At 38.4% G+C, this 20,937-nt stretch overlaps 2 protein-coding genes across 2 annotated transcripts; one reads left to right on the forward strand and one right to left on the reverse strand.

The window, feature by feature from the left end:
* The first annotated feature begins 753 nt into the window (after positions 1–753).
* Positions 754–11,242, forward strand: LCA5L (lebercilin LCA5 like). Its single transcript, XM_050891890.1, is given in 11 exon segments — positions 754–1,215; positions 2,625–2,762; positions 4,706–4,799; positions 8,382–8,491; positions 8,789–8,921; positions 10,606–10,694; positions 10,696–10,800; positions 10,803–10,889; positions 10,892–10,975; positions 10,977–11,151; positions 11,154–11,242. Coding segments are annotated over 11 exon segments (1,551 nt in total). The 5' UTR covers positions 754–768.
* Positions 11,243–14,487: 3,245 nt separating this feature from the next.
* On the reverse strand, positions 14,488–20,529 carry GET1 (guided entry of tail-anchored proteins factor 1). The gene is made up of 5 exons (XM_050910594.1): positions 20,440–20,529; positions 18,106–18,271; positions 16,859–16,926; positions 15,868–15,982; positions 14,488–14,614 (listed from the first exon to the last, which is right to left on the reverse strand). Exons 1-5 carry the CDS (start codon positions 20,527–20,529, stop codon positions 14,541–14,543), a joined length of 513 nt encoding a protein of 170 aa, XP_050766551.1. The 3' UTR covers positions 14,488–14,540.
* Between the last annotated feature and the right edge of the window lie 408 nt (positions 20,530–20,937).

Here is a 20,937-nt window from a genome sequence, read left to right on the forward strand (position 1 = left end):
GTTCAGTTCAAAGCTGACTTGAAAATTGTAGAAAGCTGGTTAGAAATCCTAGCTGCAGAGAAATTTAACCATGTGCTGTTGTGATCACGTTGGTCTTTGAGTTCTTGCAGACCTGTAGATTACTATGTTGGTTTTTTTCTATCACGCCCCTATTCACGGTGTAGGTCTTCCCTCTTGGGAATCTTTCCAGATGGATTGAATTTGGTTCGTCAGTCCCCAGATCATGCCTACATTTGTGAACTGCATGATTTACAGAGAGAAACTATTTCCATTGATGCTGGAGTAATGTGGTAACATAAACATACTTTACTAAGTTATTCCCAGAGTATTATTGCTGTTTGCCTCAGAAGACACCACCTGTGTAGTTACCCTTATTAATGAAAAGTGAGCATGATGGCTGTTTCGTATGAAAATGGCTTCAGAGAATGAAAGGAGGGAAACTTGACCTCCTATAGACCTACTTAGCTATGGCCCAGTGCAGCCACATAAATGCATACACACAGATATAAAATCTTTAACGGATTTATCTGTGAAATACTTGAACATTGGAGTCTTAGTATAGATCTTGGGCATTTTGTCAAATATAAGTAGCTTGGATGAGCAGTATATGAGTTTATGTGAGCAGTAAAGACATACAGTGATTTTGCTGTCTCAAATGATTGCTATATATCAATGCCAGTTTACTTTGGTCTGAATGCAGGAGGAAAAAAATTGCCAGCTGAGAAGATACCACATCAGAATTCTTCATTTTTAAGCCTGCAGAGTAGTATGATTTCCCAGAAAAAAAATGCAGTGGCTCAGCAACTATCATCAGCAAGACTTCACAAAATTAAAGAGCTGAAGAATGAAATATTTGATTTACAATGCAAATTAGAAGCATCAAGCTTAGAAAACCACGTTTTGAAACAGCTTCAGTGTCGACACTCAAAAGCAATAGGTAGATACAAAAGTTCAGAAAGTAACTTGCCAGATCTTTTAGCAAGTCATTATAATGAGGTGAGAGCTTTAAGAAGACTCCTGAGCATGTCTCAGGAGGACGAGAGAAGTACATCCAGGAAGCTCAGAAAAGTTGAAGTGGAGCTGCTAAAAGCTAAAGATGCTTTGCAGACCTTGCATATACTTTCGGAAGACAAAGCTCTTGCAGAGAGAGAGGAACTTGATCACAGATTATCAGTTGTTACAGCAAAAATGGAAGCGAATGATAAGAGAATACAGGTAATATGTGCATATCATTGTATTTGTGGAACAATAATAGGAGAGGTTTCTGTGCAAGAATAGTGGAAAGTTCTTAGCTGCTTCTTGTCACATTAATGATTCTGATACAATCCTGTAACATTGAACATTCCTTTTAATCCAGTGCTGTCCTGAGCATAAGGTGCTAAAAATGCTGCCATGCTAAGCGTAGCATATAGCTGGAGAGCAATCTTCAGCAGAGTGTCTACTCTGCTCCCTGCCAGCAGCATGGGGTACCCAGGCTTGCTTGGGTCGTCCAGCCACAATAGCACGCACCTTAATTTACCTTGGCAAAGCACAGGATTAGTCATACATGGAGACCACCAGGCTGCTGCCGATCCACTTCCTTGAGCAACCAAAGCTAGCTTATCTGGAACTAGCACTATTATTTTTATGTGGGGCTGGTGGGCAGTATGGACATACCTACATCTCCTATTCACTAATTACTGTCACTCACTGTAGTTGGCTGTAGGGCAGCTGCTGAATTAAGCAGTAGTCAAGTGTCCTAGATTTTAGGGTTGGTTCTACTGTTGGTTGCAACTGTAGTAAAAGCCTGGTGGGAGTTTAAGAGGCGATAACTCAGCTCCTTTTAATATCTCATGCGTCTTTACTCTTACTAAACCTTTCCCAAAAAGACAGGAATACAGTTTTTAATACAAAACTGAAAGAGTGAAATTTCCTTTGTCCTCCAGGAATTAATTTCTATTTTCTGTGGGGTATATTATGCATAGAATTAAATAAAGAGCCAGGTAATCTTAGAGGCATTTCACCATCTGAATAGCTAGGTCTGAACTACATTTATTACATGAAAGAAAATGAAAACATAAACAGCTGAATTCAGACTCTCTTTTGAAAACTTTCTATTTACAGAAGTCCTAGTGAGAAGCTATAAAAAGCATGCAGGGTTGGGTGTCCACCTTACAGTTTTAGTAACTATAATTTCAGTGCATGGCACTGGGTTCTGACGATAAAAGTACTCGATAAAGTACTCAATAAATTACCTAGTTTTCATTTACACTAAGCCTCCTTATGCTGCCACAGTTAATAGATCTCAGTGTGAACAGAAATGTTGTCTTAACATTTCTCAAAGATGATTGTATTCATTAATCCATCAGAAAGGTAATGTACAGCCTTATTTTTTATGTTTGAATGCCAAATTACTTTTTTTTTTGTTTAGTAAAATTAGGTTTTAAACCAGTTTTTGCTCATTTTTAAGGTAATTTTTCAGATACTTCATCGTAATTTCATGCATTGTTTACGATAGAATATAATTATTAGAAGCTTACTTTTCATTATATTAGCATGCTTATTTTTTAAATCTGGTAAGAACTGAAATTTTTCAACAGTCATACTGAATACATCCATATAGTAAAAGATGTAATTTTTTTAAGAGCCTAGAAAAGCAGCTGAAGTTGAACAATAGCACCTTTAGTCGTCAGCTGGCAAAGGAGAACAAAAAAGCTGTGGAAGCTGGGATAATTACAAAGAACTTGCAAATGGAAATTAACTCTCTTCACCAAAAAATTAAGGTATTCAAGATTTTAAACAGGTTTCTGTTCCTACAAGAAAATTCAAGTATTTAATGTTACCTATTCCTTTTGTCTCTCTTATATTATTTAGTAATGGAATTTTTGTTTCCTAGTTGAGTCTATAGTCTACCAAAAAAAGTCAAAATATCAAATGATGAAATTATTGTAGGGTTGATTTGTCAAAAGTTCAAAGTAGTTCAATAGCTAATCGAAACAGAGATTAATGCATCACAATTTGAACAAATAATCCACACCAACTTGTTACCATTTTGATAGATCTAGGTCAATATATTAATCTACTAACTTTAAATGAGCTCCCTTACAGAAACACTTTCAAATCAAAATGAGCCAGATGTTACAATCTGCAAAACTGGAGTTTAACAAAAAGACTTACGTAAATGTTTCAGTAGTTTGTTTAAATTCCAGCTTGGTTTTTAGACAAATATTTTTGGGACAAATATGTCCAGTTCAACACTTACTGTAATGCTTGTAAACCAAACATACAGGAAAACCTAGAAGTGACACTAAATAGAAACAAAACTGCTATGCATGGTATGTCATATGAGTTGTAAACAAGAAAAACAGTACATATTCCAGAAAACATGAAAACCCTTGTGGCTTTTTAATAATTTAACCTGTGTTTGTAGCACAGTTAAAATATACTTTTTTTATTTCTATGTAAAGTGACCGATCCACCTGTTGATCCCACTAGGGAGCTTTCTCTTTCTAAATGGAATCAATGTCTGTGAAAGATGTTGTTATGGGGAGTTTTGCCAGACATTGTGAAGGGCAGAACAGGCAGCTCCTGAGGATTCATGGAGATTTGCATTTCTGTACAGGGGCGTTGTTTGTCCCCCTTACCTATATATCAGGTGCAGAAACTTTCCTCCTCATACTTGGCAGCAGCCAGGCTCCCCAGCTGCAAAAGCCCAGTGAGCTGTAGGGAAAGGAAAAAAGTACAGTGCTTTTCGTGGGCCCCGTATCAAAGTGCCCCGCACAGGACTTGCAGTGCAATTTTCCTGCCAGAGTCTGATCACCTCCTATATGAGCCGATCTGGGAGAGGGCAATAATTATAGTCCCAGGAACACTAATGTAAAACTGTTCCAAAATGCAAATTATTCTAAGCTACAGTTCTCACCTTAACATTTCTCTAAAATATTTCTATAATTTCATGTTTTCCACACAGTTTTCTATGTGTGTCCAGCTCTCTTAACGTTACAGTTAGATTCACAAAACCTCCTATTGTTTTACCACAAAGACCAGACATGCTTATTAACCTTATTTCTGTGCCAGAACAGAGTTTATTCTTACACATTCATAGTTTTGGGCACCTGGCTTATTCAGACCGTTCAAGGTATTCACACACACTTTCAGGACAACCTGTACCTTGAAAGTAAACGCAGCTCTTATTTTTCACAGTAAAAACTGATATGGTGAGAGTGTTACTGAAATCTCTCTTCTGTGTTTAAGATAGATTTCAGTAAGGAAAGAGGACTCTTGCTAAATAAATTTTAAAAGTGTGTCTCTCAATTTTATGTCATCTCCCAAGCAATAGGTTGTAAAACAGAACTGAGCACATTGTAACCAAGGGCAGTGGGTAAATAAATTTCAAAAAAAGGAAGTAAAGCCAAAAATTACTTAGTCTGAAAAAAACAGAACAACAAATGAAAAAATCGTTAGAGAAGACTTCATCTTCTGAACATTGTGTTATGAAAAAGATCATGTAGGTGTACAGATGTGTTCTTAGCCTTAAAAAGGGAGAATTTTGATTTGGCTCATAAAAGAAAATGACAGATTCCTATTTATGTAAATGAAAAAGTCACCACATCGCCTGGTACAAAGCAAAATCACTGACTGTTTTCTCCCAACATGGGAAAATTAAGTTGGTAAAAAGTAATTCTTAATGCATATTAGAAGTTTAATAGTATTTATTTCTTCTTAGGAAAAGGATCGGCAACTTTATGTAAAAAATATCTATGCAAATCAGATGCCTAAAATCCCAAAAGACAAAAGTGATTCAGTATCTCATGAAAAAAGTACGTGTATATTCATTTTCCTTTTTTGTTTAGTTATGTGGAACTTACATTGTTTTATAACTGGGACGTATATTCCAAAATAAAAGCAAATATAGTACTTTTATATGGGCTAAAAATATTCTGTCACGCGTAATTTAAAGAGAAGTGCTTCAGTTTTTTCTCATTTATTTTATGAATACAAATACATGAGCCGTTTTTAATATTTAACCCAATTTTCATCATGAATAGCATTTAGCATACATAGTTTTAGTATACTAACAGTGACACTGAAGTAGTGCTGCTATTTTAAGTGTCTATTTGCATGAAGAGCTGTTTGCCTATTTGTTTTTGAAGAAGGTGAAGCTATCAGTCCACAAAGCTTTTGCAGACTAATTTTTGTTCAGGCTGTTCCCTTTGACTTGGCCTGGAGAAGTGGCCCCCCTAGACCTAGAATTCCCACAACATGACTAACTCAAAGCACCTCACAAGTAACCCTCCTGAGCAAGTTCCTGATTTTAGTATAGACCTTCAAAGTGCTTTTATATGAGCAAAAATAATGAATTTAATTGGGTCTTTAAAAACTGTTTTTTCATTTTTAAAATCCCTAGACCCTGTAACTTACAAATAGCAGAGATGCTTCAATGTCCATTATTGAAGCTCCTGCAACTTGCATTTTGTTGGGGTGAAAGGAGAGGAGGAGTTTTCAGATACAAGGTTTAGGAAGTTTAAAGGCCAGTCTGATGATCATAATGTCAGCTTATCTGAGAGAAGAGAATGTTTATCCTTAGTAGTCCTTTGTTTTTTAGCATAAGTAAATTTAAATGGGCAACCAGAGATCATAAACACCCAGTTATTGTATATACTCTCAATTAATTCTATCCACAGAATTTATGTTATTTAGAATAATAGTAGAATGACAGAAAAGAACAATAGAAAGTTAATTCTATCAAGGAAGAAAGAGCTCTTTAGTAAAGAGTACTTCTTTCATGGGGATGCTCAGACAGGTATTGGAGAGAAATATCTATTATATGCAATCTTGTCTATCAAACATTCCAAGAGCAGCTACCTTGTGTGGGATTTAACTGCCTAATTATAGGCATCCAGTGCCATTTGAGATGTCCTAGCACATTCTGCCTGGCCCTGTAGTTGTTGTTCCAGAAGGACACGGGTGTCCCATCGGTCCTGTGTAATATCAGCCAGCCTTATGTGGATACATTGAATACTTGAGGGCATCTCAAATAGCATGAGGCGCCTGTGTTCAGACAAGTGGATCCCACCCCTTGAACTGAGGAAGCAACAGCTAAAAACAATTACAAATCATACAAGCCAAGAACTGTTATGTTGCCCATGTGCTCGCTATATTATCAGGGACAAAAATGTTGAAGATGATAGTTTTCTTGAAGCACTTATAGATTTGTAATTGTCATATGCTTTAGATGTAGTGTCTAGAATTTACTAATAAATGTGTTTTATAAAGAAACTAATAAACAGATTTCAAGTACTTTCCCCACATTGAAAGTAGTATTTTGCCTCCTACTCAGGATCATAAACATTCTGTCAATATCCTAAAGGAGAGCTTTCTGCACAACAACCTTACACCCTTAATTTTGGATAATGGTCTGAACATTGACTTTCCTGGGTTAAGCACCTCTTTAAAATACTGGTCAGATATTCCTGCTCCTAAACTGAAGGAGGAATTGGAACTTTCTTCATATGGGTACAGAAGAGCACTTAAAATTTACATGGTAGCAAACATATCTGCTGGAAATATTGCACATGCCCACAGAATTCTTCAAATTATAGTATCAGTACAAAGTCTTATCCTGGTCAGTTGCTTATTTCTTTCCTCTTTGTTGCCTTTGCAAATCCATTACTCTGCCTTAACTGCAAGTGAACTACAGGGAAAAGGTTGGTAATTCAAATTGTAAAATTAAGAAACGCAAATTCCTACTTCTCATTCCAAGTTAGACACATTTTTTTATGAAGCTCTGAATTCCAGTTTTAGTTATGTCACATAACCAGCTGTGTTTTTTTAATTTTACTCACATATGGCCTTGTACAATGTTGTTATTTAAATTACAGTACGTAAATCACTGTTTACTATTTAAGTTCTTCTTTTCTTTAAGCAAGATAAGGGAGCTTAGTTGGAGAGAGACCTGCTATTTTGTAATGAAAACGTTCCAAGCAAAGTTGTCTGATCTTTTGGTATTTTTGGCCAATAAAGTTTTAATTCTCTGCCAGTTAATGGAAACAGATGATTTAGAAATCTAGAACTGGAATTACTGATGATTGTTTTTCCTTTTCACTACTGACTTGAATTTTCCTATAACAGACTTAGAAAGATCTACTTCTTCAAGTAGTTATTTTCTATTCTGAGTTTGCAAAAATTTTTACCCAACAGGAAAGAAAAAAAGAACTGTGGGGCTGCATTTTTTAACACTTCTGATAAATAGTTGAAGGTAGGCTTGCTTAGGTTATCAGAAAGCTCTATACATAAATAAAATTGATTTATTGAATGAAGCCATTAATTTCATAAGCTCTTCATGAGAGCAAAGTTTGCTCAGTTGTGGGAAGGTCACACCAGCTCATCTAGAGGTACAGCTCCCCCTAGTTCTGAATCTGAGGAACGCTCCGCTAGTTTCTGTGGAAAAAGCTGCTGAAGTAACTACTTGCTGGTTGCCTTTCAAAAGGGAAAACTAATTCCCTCAACATCATCAGAGCCATTCCTTCAAGAGTAATCCTCAAATTGATTATCAACATCCTTTTTACCACCAAACTGCAAAGGTTTGAAAATCACCATTTTTATGGAGAGTCTTCCTCTGATTTCAGAGATCAAAACTGGGAATAAGGTCGAATGTTAATGTAAGTAAGATCACATTTTTGCTCCTGTGCTAGAAACTTTCTCAGCTACTGTACTCATGTTAAATTTATTCTAAAAATAGAATAAAAGAACAACATACTCACCTTCCCCATCCCATCCCATCTCCATTCAGCTATTTCTTTAAATGTCTCATTCAATCACTCCCTTGGAATCTCTTTTCAAAGACCATAGATACTTCAAACAGTGTTAAGCATTTCCTCTGAAGAGTTTGGTTCCATAGAGCCTTACATAAGTGCTTAACATTGAGAAAGGTGAGTAACCAAGTCAGAAGGCATAAAAGCAAGCATGTGTATTATACTCTCTAAGACCTGAATTTAGTAACCTGAAAGCTGAGGCCTCATACCAGGCCTCTTAAATTTATATTAGAATGTTACCACACAAATTAAGCCCATATGGGCTCTAGGATATAGACACATTGATCTGACTTCGCATGTTCTATCCAAACAGGACTTTGTAGATCTAAAACTTAAGTATATTTATGATGTACTGACGTACGGATGAAAATGCTCAAAAGTCCAGGTAGCTTGTGTTCCAGTTTCAGCATTTACAGATCAGGCAGAACAAAGAATTTCTTTATTAAAGGGCATTAAGACATGCAGCAAAAAAAGTTTCAATCCTAGGCCACATACCAGTATTATCAGTCATCAAAGATATCTTTTGTTTATACCAACAATATAATTCCAGAAACTACTGTATTACTAATGATTGTCCTTTTTCAATAGGTCTTAGTATAAACAGATCAGTACAAGTAGATGAACAGAGTTTTAGATCACTGCTGCTGTCACAGTACCAAACTCAGGAAACAGAAAAAAGTCCAATTCAGCTAACAAAGGTATGAAAGATCTGGATCCAATCCCTTGTTTAAACTCTCAGCTAAGCTGTATGCTATTCCCTAAGTTTCAGTAATATGCCCGAATAGCCTGATCTGTCATCTTAACTTGCTAGGATGTGGATTTTGTGTGAATGTAATTGTATTACAGAAAATATGTAGGACAACGTTGTGATACAAAATAAGAATAGAATAGTAATAGAAATTACTAATCTTCTTCTAAGTATTGCACTGCCCGTGTACTTTTAAAAGTCACTAAAGTATTCTCTCATTATTTTTACCTTTAATTGCCAATTACAGGAGAAAAAGTATTTAGAAGATAAGAATCAAAAAGCTAAAGCAAAGGAAGCATACACAGATGCCCAGTGTAGAACAGAAAAGCAATCAACCAAGAAAATATCAAAGCCAGAAACTTTTAATAGAACACGTAGAGGTATATTTTAACATTTTCCTCAGAAACTCAGTTGATCTTTTCAAAAGCTGAATGAACCAATGGTACTGATAATTTACATGGGTCTGACAGCCATTAGCTGGCACCTGACTGACAGGAACTAGATCAACAAAATAATGTATTAAGAGTCACTGAAATCCAGCTGCTGGCAGTGCTGCACTGACAGCAGAGCAGCTTCACAGTGTAAGGCATCATATTGCTGTACTTCTAAGAGCAGTTCCTGGTCATGTTGGTAAAAAGTCAGTGCTTTATCTGTAAAAGTATACTTTAGTTAATAGTTTGTTAATTCCACACTAATCAAATACTGATCTCAAATTGTTGGTTGTGAATATTCATCATAGCTGATGTCAACATGTATTTCTGGCTCAGGATCTATTGCTGAGAAAGGAAAAGGACTTCTTCAAGGGCTGGGAGTATCTCCTCATTACAACGATCACTGTAAATAGATTGTGTGTAAATCTTAGCCATTAACTGTGTTCTCATATAAAAGTTATATGCAAGAGACTCATCTATAAAAACCCTTTATTTCGAAGAAATTCTATAGAACAGAGAAAGAAGGCGCCAGTGCATCTATTCCTTTATCTGAGTTTTTCTTTCTAAAAATATTCATGTTATTTTCATTATAGTAAGGCTTGTAGAAAGAACCAAGATCTGCATGCCATCACGCCAAATACTTCACAAATGGTAGGAGACATTATGTGACCTAAAGTCATGCATTTACAGAGGTGAAACAGGTTGTTGAGGTCACTTACGAGATCAGTAACAGAGCCAGTAATCTGGAATGCGTTAACTCCTGTGTTTTGTACTCCGCCTTTTCAGCCTGCAGCCTTTCCAGACCCCACCAGATAACCGAAGTCACCATTTGTCTTTGAAATCCCCTTTTAAAATTGACAGAAAACACAGGTCTTCTGATTCTGCCTGTGAATCTCTCGCCTCACTGTTTGCCAGACTCTCTTCTGGCTTTCTCGCACTGCCAATATTAGACTTAGTTATTGAAGTCTTACTTAGCTATTTTAGTTATTACAACTTCATACTTCTCCTTTAAGCTTGGACTCTATCTCATTTTGGAGGTACTCTTTGAGTCTCTCCAAAGCACAGAACATATTACAGTTTGTCCCCACAAATGTATTTATTGTAGGCATTCAGTATACACAGAGCTTTTTCTATTAAAAAGTGGAGCCAACTCATTTATAGGTTAGAGAGTTGCAGTATATTCTGCTCCACGCAACAAGCAACTGTGTTGCCAATTAAGGGAAAGAAAATCCTACATATATTTAAGTTCCATTTAAAAGTAAGAAACTTACAATTAGAGTTCAGATCGCATGTGGTTTCTCTGTTGCATTGTACATGGCTTCTCTGGCCTTATATTTAGCCATTACTGATTATATTTGCATGCTAATTCATTTAATAAAATTAAACATAATGAAAAAGGTAAAAATAAATATATTTACCTGGATTCAATGGCACAATGATCTTGTTCAAATCTTGCCCCATTCTGTTATTAGTAAATAGTATTGTCATAACCCTCAAGACTGAAATACCATCAATAATAACAACTTAAGCAATGAAATAAGGAAGTTAAACTTGCTCTCATTAATGCTTTAAGACTCTTTATGTTCCTAGGCAATTTAAGAACATTCCTAAACCCCACAATATTTCATTTTAGAGTATTTAAGGGAGCGCAGACTACTGACAGAAGAATACACTTCTTTGGAATTTATGAAAGAAGAAGAAAGAGAGACACATTTGCTTAAACGGGAGCTGAAAAAAACTGATGAAAACTGAACAAACTCCTCTAAGTGACAGTGTAAAAGAGAACAATCAAGAGGAGGATGCAGTGGAAGAATATGAAAAGAAGAAAAACAGCCAGATGAACAGCTAAATAACAGCGAGAAGGCAGGGAGTAAATGTGTAACTCCAGGTCCAAGAAACAAAACACCCATTAGGCTGAAAAAAAAAAAAAAAAAATATTCTCAGAAGCCACTGAGAATTTGCATCACGGCCTTCTTACACCAGGTACAAAATCAAAAAAAAGTCAGTCTTTGCAACCATAGACATGCAGGTCAGGACTGCAGTGAAACAGCTGAAACAAAAGTGAAAAGTTCCTTTGGGCTCTATGAACCGTCTTTTGGTAAAGTTACCAAAACAAGGCAGAAGGACAGTTCCATTGAAGCGGAAGGCTGCGCTCACATGACATTTGCTGAAAGGAAAAAAGTCTTATGAAAGAACTCTTTGGACCAGGCTGTGTTTGAAGAGACAACCATTCAAGTTCTAACATGAGAGGAATGAAGAAAGAGAAGTGAAAGGATGCAGGATTACACAAGCCAAATTTCAAACCACCACTACTAGTTCATAATGTAAAGCACCTAACACTAATGAAATCGTTATGAATAACCTCATGAGAATACACAAACTAATTATTTTATTTGATATTTAGTTAAGTACATCAACTCATCTTTGCTCCAGAAATATGGATCATTTAAAACATTTTTTTAAAAAAACAATGTTTCACCTTCATTAAATGCATATTAAATCTTACAAGGACTGACAATTTCTTTCAGTTTTTCCAAAATGATAGCCAGATCAGTTGTCACAAAAGAACATTCTTCTGTTCTTGGTCTGTGTGTGTGCATGTGGATGCATATGCGTCTTACTAAGAGTGCCTTAACAATTACGACATTTTTACCTGTTATCAGGTGTCCAAGTTAGTCCTTGTTTTGCAACTTCCAGTTTTTTGCATTCTCTCTGCAGTTTAAATTTTGAAGCTGATTATTTGTTAGCTAGCTGAAGTGAGCCATCTGCTTTCATAAGGTTCATTATTGGGTTAGTACCAACAATGCAATAAAAGAAAATAATTTTTCATTTTCTTCACTCCTGAAATAGCTTCCAGAATTCACACATAATAAAAGTAATTTGCTATTACATTGTTTTCACTAGCATTATAAAGCTCTAAAGCTTCATTCTTTTCCACCGTTAGAACTTACCAAAGCAGTTTGCCTGGTAACTTCCACAGCTGACATCCAAAGATGAATGTGCAAGAGTAAACTATTGTTTTGGAGAAGTCAGGCATATCCAGTTCTCAAAAAGCCTTTAAAAATCCTGTGTTTAAGGTTATGTAAGCGAGGGTAGGAGGATTATGTTTTGTTCCTCATAGTAATTCATGAAATGCTTGCTAAAATGATGTGAAGGGAATTTGAGGGAAAATTATGTGTATTCTATTAATTTTAAAAGGCAGTAGCACTTAAAAAAAAACTTCAAAGAATTATACTGCAAAAGCTTTTAAAGGTGATTAAGACATTTAGATCTGAACCTACTTGCGGCATATTTCTTTTCAAAATTTCAAAGGTTTTTCTTGAAGTAGTGCTTAAGCTGTACAGTGGACAGGTTTTAGAGCATGACTTTGTGCAGTCAGAAAAGCAGGTGTTTCTCCTCTGTGAACTATTAATACTTCTGCAATGCCTTTACTGCTGTCCCAAAGCTACGAGCAAACAAGCATACATAATCCAACACTCCTGTTCGTACTGACTAGGTGACCAAAAGCCTTCTTGCCCGTACTCACCCAAACGTTTGACTGGAGCAGCCAAACTGCGTATTTGATGACCCCATGCTCAGTGTGCATAAACAGCAAATGCCACTGTAAGATTTTAAATGCTGCTGCTTTTCTTGACTTCACTGTGTTAAACTCTGTAACAAGCTGAGTAGAAATATCATTAGCCACATCTTTAGATTCAGAAATACGTCAATGTCATAGTTAAATAATGTCCCGAATACTTTAAAAAAATAATAAAAAAATAAATGAGTCCTGTTGATTCCAACAGTATCTCCTTATGCAAGAACATGGGGGTGGTGGTGAGGGGGGTGTTGTTGGTTTGGGTTTTGGTTGGGTTTTTTTTGTTTGGTTTTTTTTAGGAAAACTGTAATTAACACTGAAAAATGGATTAGAAAGCCTGAGATGGGTTGAACAGCTTTATTTCATTAATAAAAACACAATTATACATAGCATTCAATCACAACATTTTTTTTCTTGATGATATTTAATGCCATCTATTTTCATGTTGGCTAAATGCAATCCCTAACACAAAACCAATTTTTTTTTTTAAATTAACATTTAAAAAACCCAACACATTTCATGCATATATACACACAACATATCATGACCTTTTGAACTGATTTCTAAATACAGTGCTAATTATGGAGGAGCCCTAGCCCCTTCCTTCCTGTAGGAAGGCAAAGGACCTGAAACAACATAACAGATGCATTCCACCGTACAGAGTGGGAAGCTGAACCAGAATCGCCAGAGCCCAGCAGAAGAGGGCGAGGTGTTCCCTAGAGCTTTGTTCAGGCTCACGTCAAAAAAAAAAAAACGGAGGTGTGGAACAGGATCTTTATAAACTCACCCATTTGTCTTATGGGACAGCAACGACAGGGTTGCAGGTCACTGTAGCATGGACGATAACTCAACTTTGTCACTGTTCTACAGGCACAGTACTAGGAAGAATTCTGTCCTCCTTTAAATTCAAAATATTGTGGCTGTTTCCTGTATTTAAATACAGCAAGAAGGATTTACTCGAAAACAGAAAATTGTTTTCCCTCCTCCTCCTGCTCCTACTTGCTACCATTCTGTTACTACTTTAGACATTTAAATCACTAATTTGCCTTTTTACATTTACACAGCTGTTTTGGGCTATCCTGGACTGTCATTAATGTATGCTGAAGCCCTTAGAAATGTAGTCCTCTGAAGGAACACCACTGTCTTCTACTTTCTCTTTGTTAACATGGAGCTTGAGAAGGTTGGCCAGAGCTTTCCTCCCAAAACGCGGAAGGAAATAGTTTCCGTGATCCTCACTCAGTTTGGGAATCAGAAAAAATGTCAAGGAAGGAAAGGTCAGTTATCAATAAAAGTAGGAAAAAATTCAAGCGTTCAATGAATTTTAAAAGTCAGGGAGGAAAAAGTATCCTGCCGCCCTGTATTTGGCAAGTGAGTGAGTCTCTTAAGAGATAAAAAGTTGATTCTGCGTATACATCAATAACGCATTTTCTAAGACAGCCCAAGAATATACCAATTCTAGTGTAAAAAAATAACAAGGAGGAAACTAATTCTGTTTTACCCTAAGCCAGCCAAACCACCTACCTCTATCCTCTAGTACCACTTGTCACCAAATATAATCCCACCTTTGGGTGAAACTACCATATTATACAGCAAAGAAACAGCAAGGCTCCCAAATTAATTCCTAATGCCAGTGCATTTCCAACTTAGAAATACAAATCCAACACTTTTAGATTTTGGTGAATATATGCCATGACAAAGCCTTACAGTTCTGCTATGAATCAGTGTTCATACTTGTCGAAATAGACACAAAATAAGGTTCTATAAACAGCAATGCTATTCTTTGAAAACTGACCACCAAACTGAAAAACAAACTAAGGAAAGAGAAAATAAATCAAAAGGAATACTGACTGATATCCAAATGAAGTAACAAAGATTATCTCAGACCTAGTCTCAGGAAAGACAACTGTTCCTTCTTTTTTTTTTTTTTTTTTTCATTTAAAACAGCAATAATGAAAATGTAGTTGAGGACTGTATGGATTACTGGGATTCCTTCAGCTGAAAGGGTGTAGCATGATAGCTACAACTTTATTACAAACCACAAGCCAACATGTAATTCCAACACCACCTGAAAGAGATATAAAACACGATTTAAGTCATTGCATCAATAACCCCGAAGCACATATGCATCTGAAAACAACTTTGGAAGTGTAAAAACTGAAACTTGAGAGTTATGAGGTGAACAGGAACAAAACATCATTTTATTTATACAAATGTCTCTCTTCAAGGGATGGCAGCTAACTCCATGCTGGTCCTGAGAAAACCTAAAGATTGTCTGGGGAAAAGAGTACCAAGGAACATGAATATGAGCCAAAGTGTGGTATATACAACGCACAGCTAAAAACGTTTACTATGTACCTAACAGAAAATGTCTAAGGTGCTGAAGTTAAAGGTTTGGCAAGTAACAGAATACTTTGCTAGAACCTAAATTCAAGATTTGAGAGAGGTAAAAAGCAAATTTCCTCCAAAATTTAAATCAGTCTTTTTAAAAGTATTAAATCCATACTTCTCTCCTTTCCCCTTGCTCCCCATACAGCTATATAGAAAAATGCTACTGAGACCTTCGCTGCTGACCCAGATGCCTTGCGCTGTTGTTTTAAAGGGTCCTGCCATTCCTAATGAGCCTAATATGCAAGATTCACCAGCAGTATTTTAGCTTGAAGGTAAATTTCTACACTACATTGTCCTGTCATTCTGCCTCTCTACTTATCCCCTTAGCATAGAGCCAGCACACTTTTCACTCAAACAGGTGTATACAACCTGTGATACCGTTCTGATCATTAATTCATTAAACTGCCCAAAAGAAAAGGATTTAAATAGGTAAAAATGCAACAGAAGTGTGATGGGAAAAAGGGTGGGAACAGACAAGACAAAATGCCAAAAGAGAGCATACCTAAATCACTCTGGAGTTACACTGCTATGAAACCCCAGCAATTTATAAGAAACTCATGTAAGCGATACAGACCTATGAAGTATTTGCCCATTTTTAAACCCAATTCTACTGTTTCAGTGGACTCCTTAATATAAAAATATTTCCGATTTGAAATCTTCTCCAGGTTCTATTCCATATAGATAAAGATAAAGCTGCTTTGTTTGAGAAGAAATAAAAAAGACAAACAGCCCATTTCACTGTCAGTTAAATAAACAAGAATTGAATACATAGGAAACAGCTAATCAAATGTTTGAAACTCCTCCCTGTGTTAAGGGAGTAGAAGAAACGTACAGAAGCAATGCTTTTAATCTATGTATGCTCTTCGTCACTACATTGTTAGCATCTGCATGGGCTTGGGAAATGTATTTTTTCCGATGTGCAGTCCTTACCTGCCACCCCTGTAGGAAAAGCTACCAGGCGCTCCAGCGGAGCAAGCCATTTGCTTGGAAGCACTGTAACCGGCTCAGAATAGTACTTCCAAATCAGAGAGATCATCAAGGCAGCCTAGAATTGAAATTGTTATTAGCTTAGATAATAATACACATCAAAGTACATTTCCACTGCTATTCTGAAAAAGTAAATAACAAATTCTAATTAAAGTAAGTAACAAATTCTAATAAAAGTTTCTTTGTTACTTTACATTGTTCTTAAGCAAGTTCAAAATATTTTTAAACTCAGTATGATCTTAAATTTATACACAATATTAAGAGGTAGCAGCAAGACATTAGAAAATACTGCTTTCTTTTGAGGCCCTGGTTCCAATCTAGCATAGACAAACATAGTAATAGTAATTGTTAAATTCTGATGACTGTTTTTAGCCATAATCCTTGCCTGCTAGGAATCCAACTCGCTTTAACATTACCCTAAGGACATCTTCAGGATGACCACTGTCATCCTTATTAGCAGACAATTCTTTGGCATCAAGTCTGAACTACAGAGACAATCTGATGAGGCACCCTGGGGAAACGTGTGGCAGCTGTAAGTGGAGATTTACATCCTCAGCAAAAGCATATTTTGTTTTCAAAAACATAAGTAAAATATATTTGCATGTATCGGAACTTTCCTGGGTCCAGTGCCATTCATAAACGGCAAAAAAGCCCAGTGATTAAAGAGCTAAGACAAACTCCTATCTTGTCACCTTAAAACCAGAAACACAGAGCTAAAATGAAACTCAAAACTCGTTCCATCCAGAACTATGAGACCTTATCAGCAACATCTCTCCCTTCTATTTCAAGAAACTTTCAGTTCGGCATGCACTGTGTCATTGGAATGTCAAACACCTGTGTGACTGATCAACCAGCCAATAAATGCAGGAGAGAATTGTAACACTACTGAGGATTTGGTTTAGCAATTTGTCTTTGTAATAAAATATTTACTTACTTGTAAGATGTAGAATACAATATTTATAACCCACTTTATTTTGGCTAATTGGGCAGTTCGTGCTTTCACTGTTAAAAGAAAAAAAATTACTCCGCGTTATTTATAATAGTAAATTATACTTACATAAAACTAGTAATTTATTAATATTTCACTCTTCAAATCAGGAGATTACACTGTTTAAAAAAATCTCATTTCAAATGACTGATAGCTATATTGAAAGTACCCTTCTGCAGGAAAGTGCTAGGTCCATATCAGACCGTCGTTTCTTATTAACGCTACTATGAAAAGTTGCAAAACACTGATATCCTAGACAGAGAAATGTCACACGTAATCAAGAACACTATTCCCAAATGAGAACTCTCACTGTGGTTACTAATTTAAGAACCTGCTTTAGATGAAGCATAGAGTGAATTTTTCCCTTTCCTAAAAGGGGAGAATGATGGCTTTAGCAGATGCACTTCTTGCCTTATTTCATTCAGGAACACAATTAAGACTATTCCTTCACTGAATGAATCTTGGTCAGGTTCAGTATTAGAACTTCTCATGCCTATTTTTCTTCTGTTACAGTACCTCAGACCAGTATAAAGAAGCCCAGTGAAGACAGCACATCTTCAAACATAACGGTGGCCTACAGTTTCCTAAAACAACCTTGTTGGTTGCTAAGTTAACTACTCATATCTAGTTTAATTGAAATTATTGGGTTAGGAATTATACTGCTGAAAGCAATCCCAAACTGCCAGTTGTAAAAAGCTGATGCACAAGATCAAACAGGATTGCAAAATGACATGAAAGATCTCATCTGGTTACCTTATAGAGCAACGCTTTCTCTCTAGCATTTTGTAGTACACCAACCAAATAGCCCCAACCAAGCAATGCATCCTTTTGCAGTGAAGATATGCAGCAGAGGACTTCCTCAACTTAGTCAAAACATGATTCAGTGATGGGCATCACTGAGAAAGAGCAAATAGTTACACAGTGAAGCCCAGGAAATTCCTTGTAAGAAAAATTTTATATCTAAATCACTCCCTTATCAGTGTATGCAGAACTATGCATAATTGAAAGACAAACGCAAGCTCGCCAAAAAGTTTAAAGAAAAAAACAAAGAAAGAAAGAAAAAAAGAGGGGAACACTGGAAGTGGATAAGAGGAAGAAGAAAAAAGTTGAAGGAGAAATATACTTAAAATTGGAAACACTCTTGACAAAATGTTTTTCAGGAACTAGAAAAGGGAGTAAACATTGCACTCTACCATGAGTTTTAAGCTTGTCAGTCATTTTGTTAATCTTTCTTTCCAGACGGGCATATCTAGCAAACTCATCCATCATACTAATGGTTGAGAGTTCTTGCTTCATGTTCTGAATTTCAGCTCTCATTTGGGATTCCTGCTCTGCATCCTTTTGTAACAGTCTGGATATCTAAGAAGTAAAGAAATAGTATTGGTTATTTATCCAGAATTCCATTGATTTTCCTTCATATGTATAAAGTATGATCTCTTGTTTACATACTCAAAAGCCTCCCATTAAAAAATGCCCTTTCATCAAGACACAGGAAAACCTTGGCTTAACATCTGCAACATGTTCTAAAAGACACAGAATTTTTACTCTCTTGTGCTGACTGAAGCAAACCAAAATGGGTTTTACCGTCCCTGTAGGGCAGTGATTTTCAACTTTTCCAACTATAGTTAACTGCCTTTTCCTTCTCTATTTCTGCTTTCGTCTCCTCGTCTCCCCACTCTCAATGCTGCTGCCTTCTGAGACCTTTCAAACCTCCCAGGCCCCGCCTGCCACTGCATCCTGAGCTGAACTGCTGTCCTCCCTCCTCACAGTTCTCATCATGCACTGCTTGGATGGCAAGCACTCGATACACGCAGGAGAGGAAGGACCGGGGAAGCATTCCTTTTCATCACTCCTCTTTCCAGCTCCAGCAATGCCCCTTACTCATTCATCATTCCCTTTTCCAGCTCCAGCAGCCTCAGCAAGGGTCTAAACTAATTAATGTGGAAACTTTATTCACTGAGGCCCAATTTTAGACCTCACCAATAACACATGGCTCACTAATCGGGAATCACTCCTCTAGATTACAGATTGCCTAGTCTGGGCTGTTAGAAACACACGAATTGCCACACTGGCTGAGAGCTGTGATCCATCTAGTGCAGTATCTTACCACTGCCTCAAAACACAAATTTGCATTAGTTATTTTTCTTACATCTTACCCATGCGTTTAAATGCAGTTTTCTTATAACATCTTATTGGTTTCTTGGCTAAAATTACTTCCTACAGACAGAAATGTAAAAAGCTAATCACATGTTGTGTTAGCAAACATTTTCTCCCCTTCTTTTACTTTCGTACGTACTTTTCATGAGGCATCACCTGCTTGTTGGTTCATGAACTCCTTTTACCATAGAAATTAAGATACAAAGAACATAAAAATCTTTTTCTTGCTGTTCCTTAGCAAATCTTTCTAGCTTTCTCAAGACACATGTAATTTTCTCCCCACAAATTATGTTCTCAGTACTGCAGTCAATGAGAACATTACACTACTTTCTGTCACGAACCACAGCAGAAAGTTGAGCAGAAATTTTCATTAGTCATCTACAGTAACACTGAGTTCAGCTTCCCAAACTGCTAAGTAATGTTTTAAAGGATTTTTATCCATTATCGAACAGTGTGCACTGATCTGTGTGACACTGAAGTTATTTACGTGAAAGAGCAGAACGATAGGTATTTTAGCATGCTTGCTCACACGTAGGTTTACTTGGCAGTCATAGAGGTTATTGGTCCAGAATTCCGTTATCCACGCTCCCACAGAAACACTTCAGATCAGACCAGGGGCATCCTGATTAGTGACTGCGACTTAAGGTTTTCTCCTATGATGCCTAACTCCTTAATCTCTGTATCCACTGATCTCCCCTCCCAACAAGGAGATAGATAGATAGATATCCATCTGTTGAAAACACGGAAGACTGAGCAAAGCTGTCCTTTATATTCCCTGCAATGTCCTAAGGGCTGGAGCCTCAGGAGCATCATTTAGGCCACTGATAACACACCACCCAGAACTTCGCTTCAGAGACCTGCTTAATCGAGGCTGCTGGAGTCACCCACTGTCACAGTGTTAGATTTCACGATCTCCAGTTCTTCCCAGTATCAGCCTCTCAAGCTTCTCCTCTTCTAAGGCGAGGAGCAGGACCAGGCCCTACTAGTCACAGCTGGGGATGCGTTACGGGTACCGCCGGGCACCGGGAGCCCTCCCGAAACGGCACCACTCCCCCCCACCTCACCTCACCTCCTAGCTGTCAGGAGGAGGTAACGCCACCTCCGCAAAACACCGGGCGCTCCCCGCACGGGCCTCCGTAACGCCCTGCCCCGCCGTCTCACCCCCTCCTCAGCCACCCGAGGGCCCAGCCCACCGCAGCCCCCCCCCCGCCTTGTCTCAGCGGACGGCGAGGCCCGCAGCCCCGCGACCAGAGGAGAGGGGAGGAAGGCGGCGGGCACTCGGCCGCGGCCCCGATTTACTAACGGCCGCCGCCGCCGCCCCCCTCCCCTGGCCGGCACGGGGGCGGGGCGGGCGCGGTGACGTCACTTACGATGGAGGAGCAGGAGGGCAGAAGGATCTTGAGAGCGTTGCAGAGGAAGACGGAGCTCAGCACCAGCAGCCAGGCGCCGCTCTCCGCCATGCCGCGCGCCTCCGCGGCCGGGCACGCCCCCTCCCTCCCCCCCCCCCCGGCACTAAGGAGCCTCCCGGGCGGGCGGCATACGCGCCGGGGGCGGCTCGCCCGCGCACGTGGGGCGGCGGGCGGGCGCCTGGGTGAGGGGAAACGGGGACAGGTGCGGCCACGTGACGGGGGCTGGCCAATCAAGAGGCCGCCCCCCTCCCTTCCCCCGGCACGGGGAGGCGGTGGTTAGGTGAGAGACCCCGCCTCGTGCGAGACGGGGAGGGGGGAGGGGGTGCGGCAGCCGGCCCCGCCCCCGCCCCCGCCCCGCAGAGGCGCCCCTCGGGGGGGCGGTGCCGGCGGCCGCCGGAGAGCGGGGAGCGTCCCCCCGCCGTCGCCCCCTCCCATCCCCCCGCCTCCCCCCCCCCCCTC

Source organism: Gymnogyps californianus, chromosome 1, assembly GCF_018139145.2.
Source record: "Gymnogyps californianus isolate 813 chromosome 1, ASM1813914v2, whole genome shotgun sequence".
In the NCBI taxonomy this organism is placed as follows: domain Eukaryota; kingdom Metazoa; phylum Chordata; class Aves; order Accipitriformes; family Cathartidae; genus Gymnogyps; species Gymnogyps californianus.

Coding starts and splice junctions, on each gene's coding strand:
- GET1 (XM_050910594.1), bottom strand. CDS start 20,529: ATGGCGGAGAGCGGCGCCTGGCTGCTGGTGCTGAGCTCCGTCTTCCTC. Junction 16,927..18,105: donor TGACAAGCTTAAAACTCATG/GTAGAGTGCAAT, acceptor TTCTTTTAACAG/TGAAAGCACGAACTGCCCAA. Junction 14,615..15,867: donor TTTTCCTACAGGGGTGGCAG/GTAAGGACTGCA, acceptor TATCTCTTTCAG/GTGGTGTTGGAATTACATGT.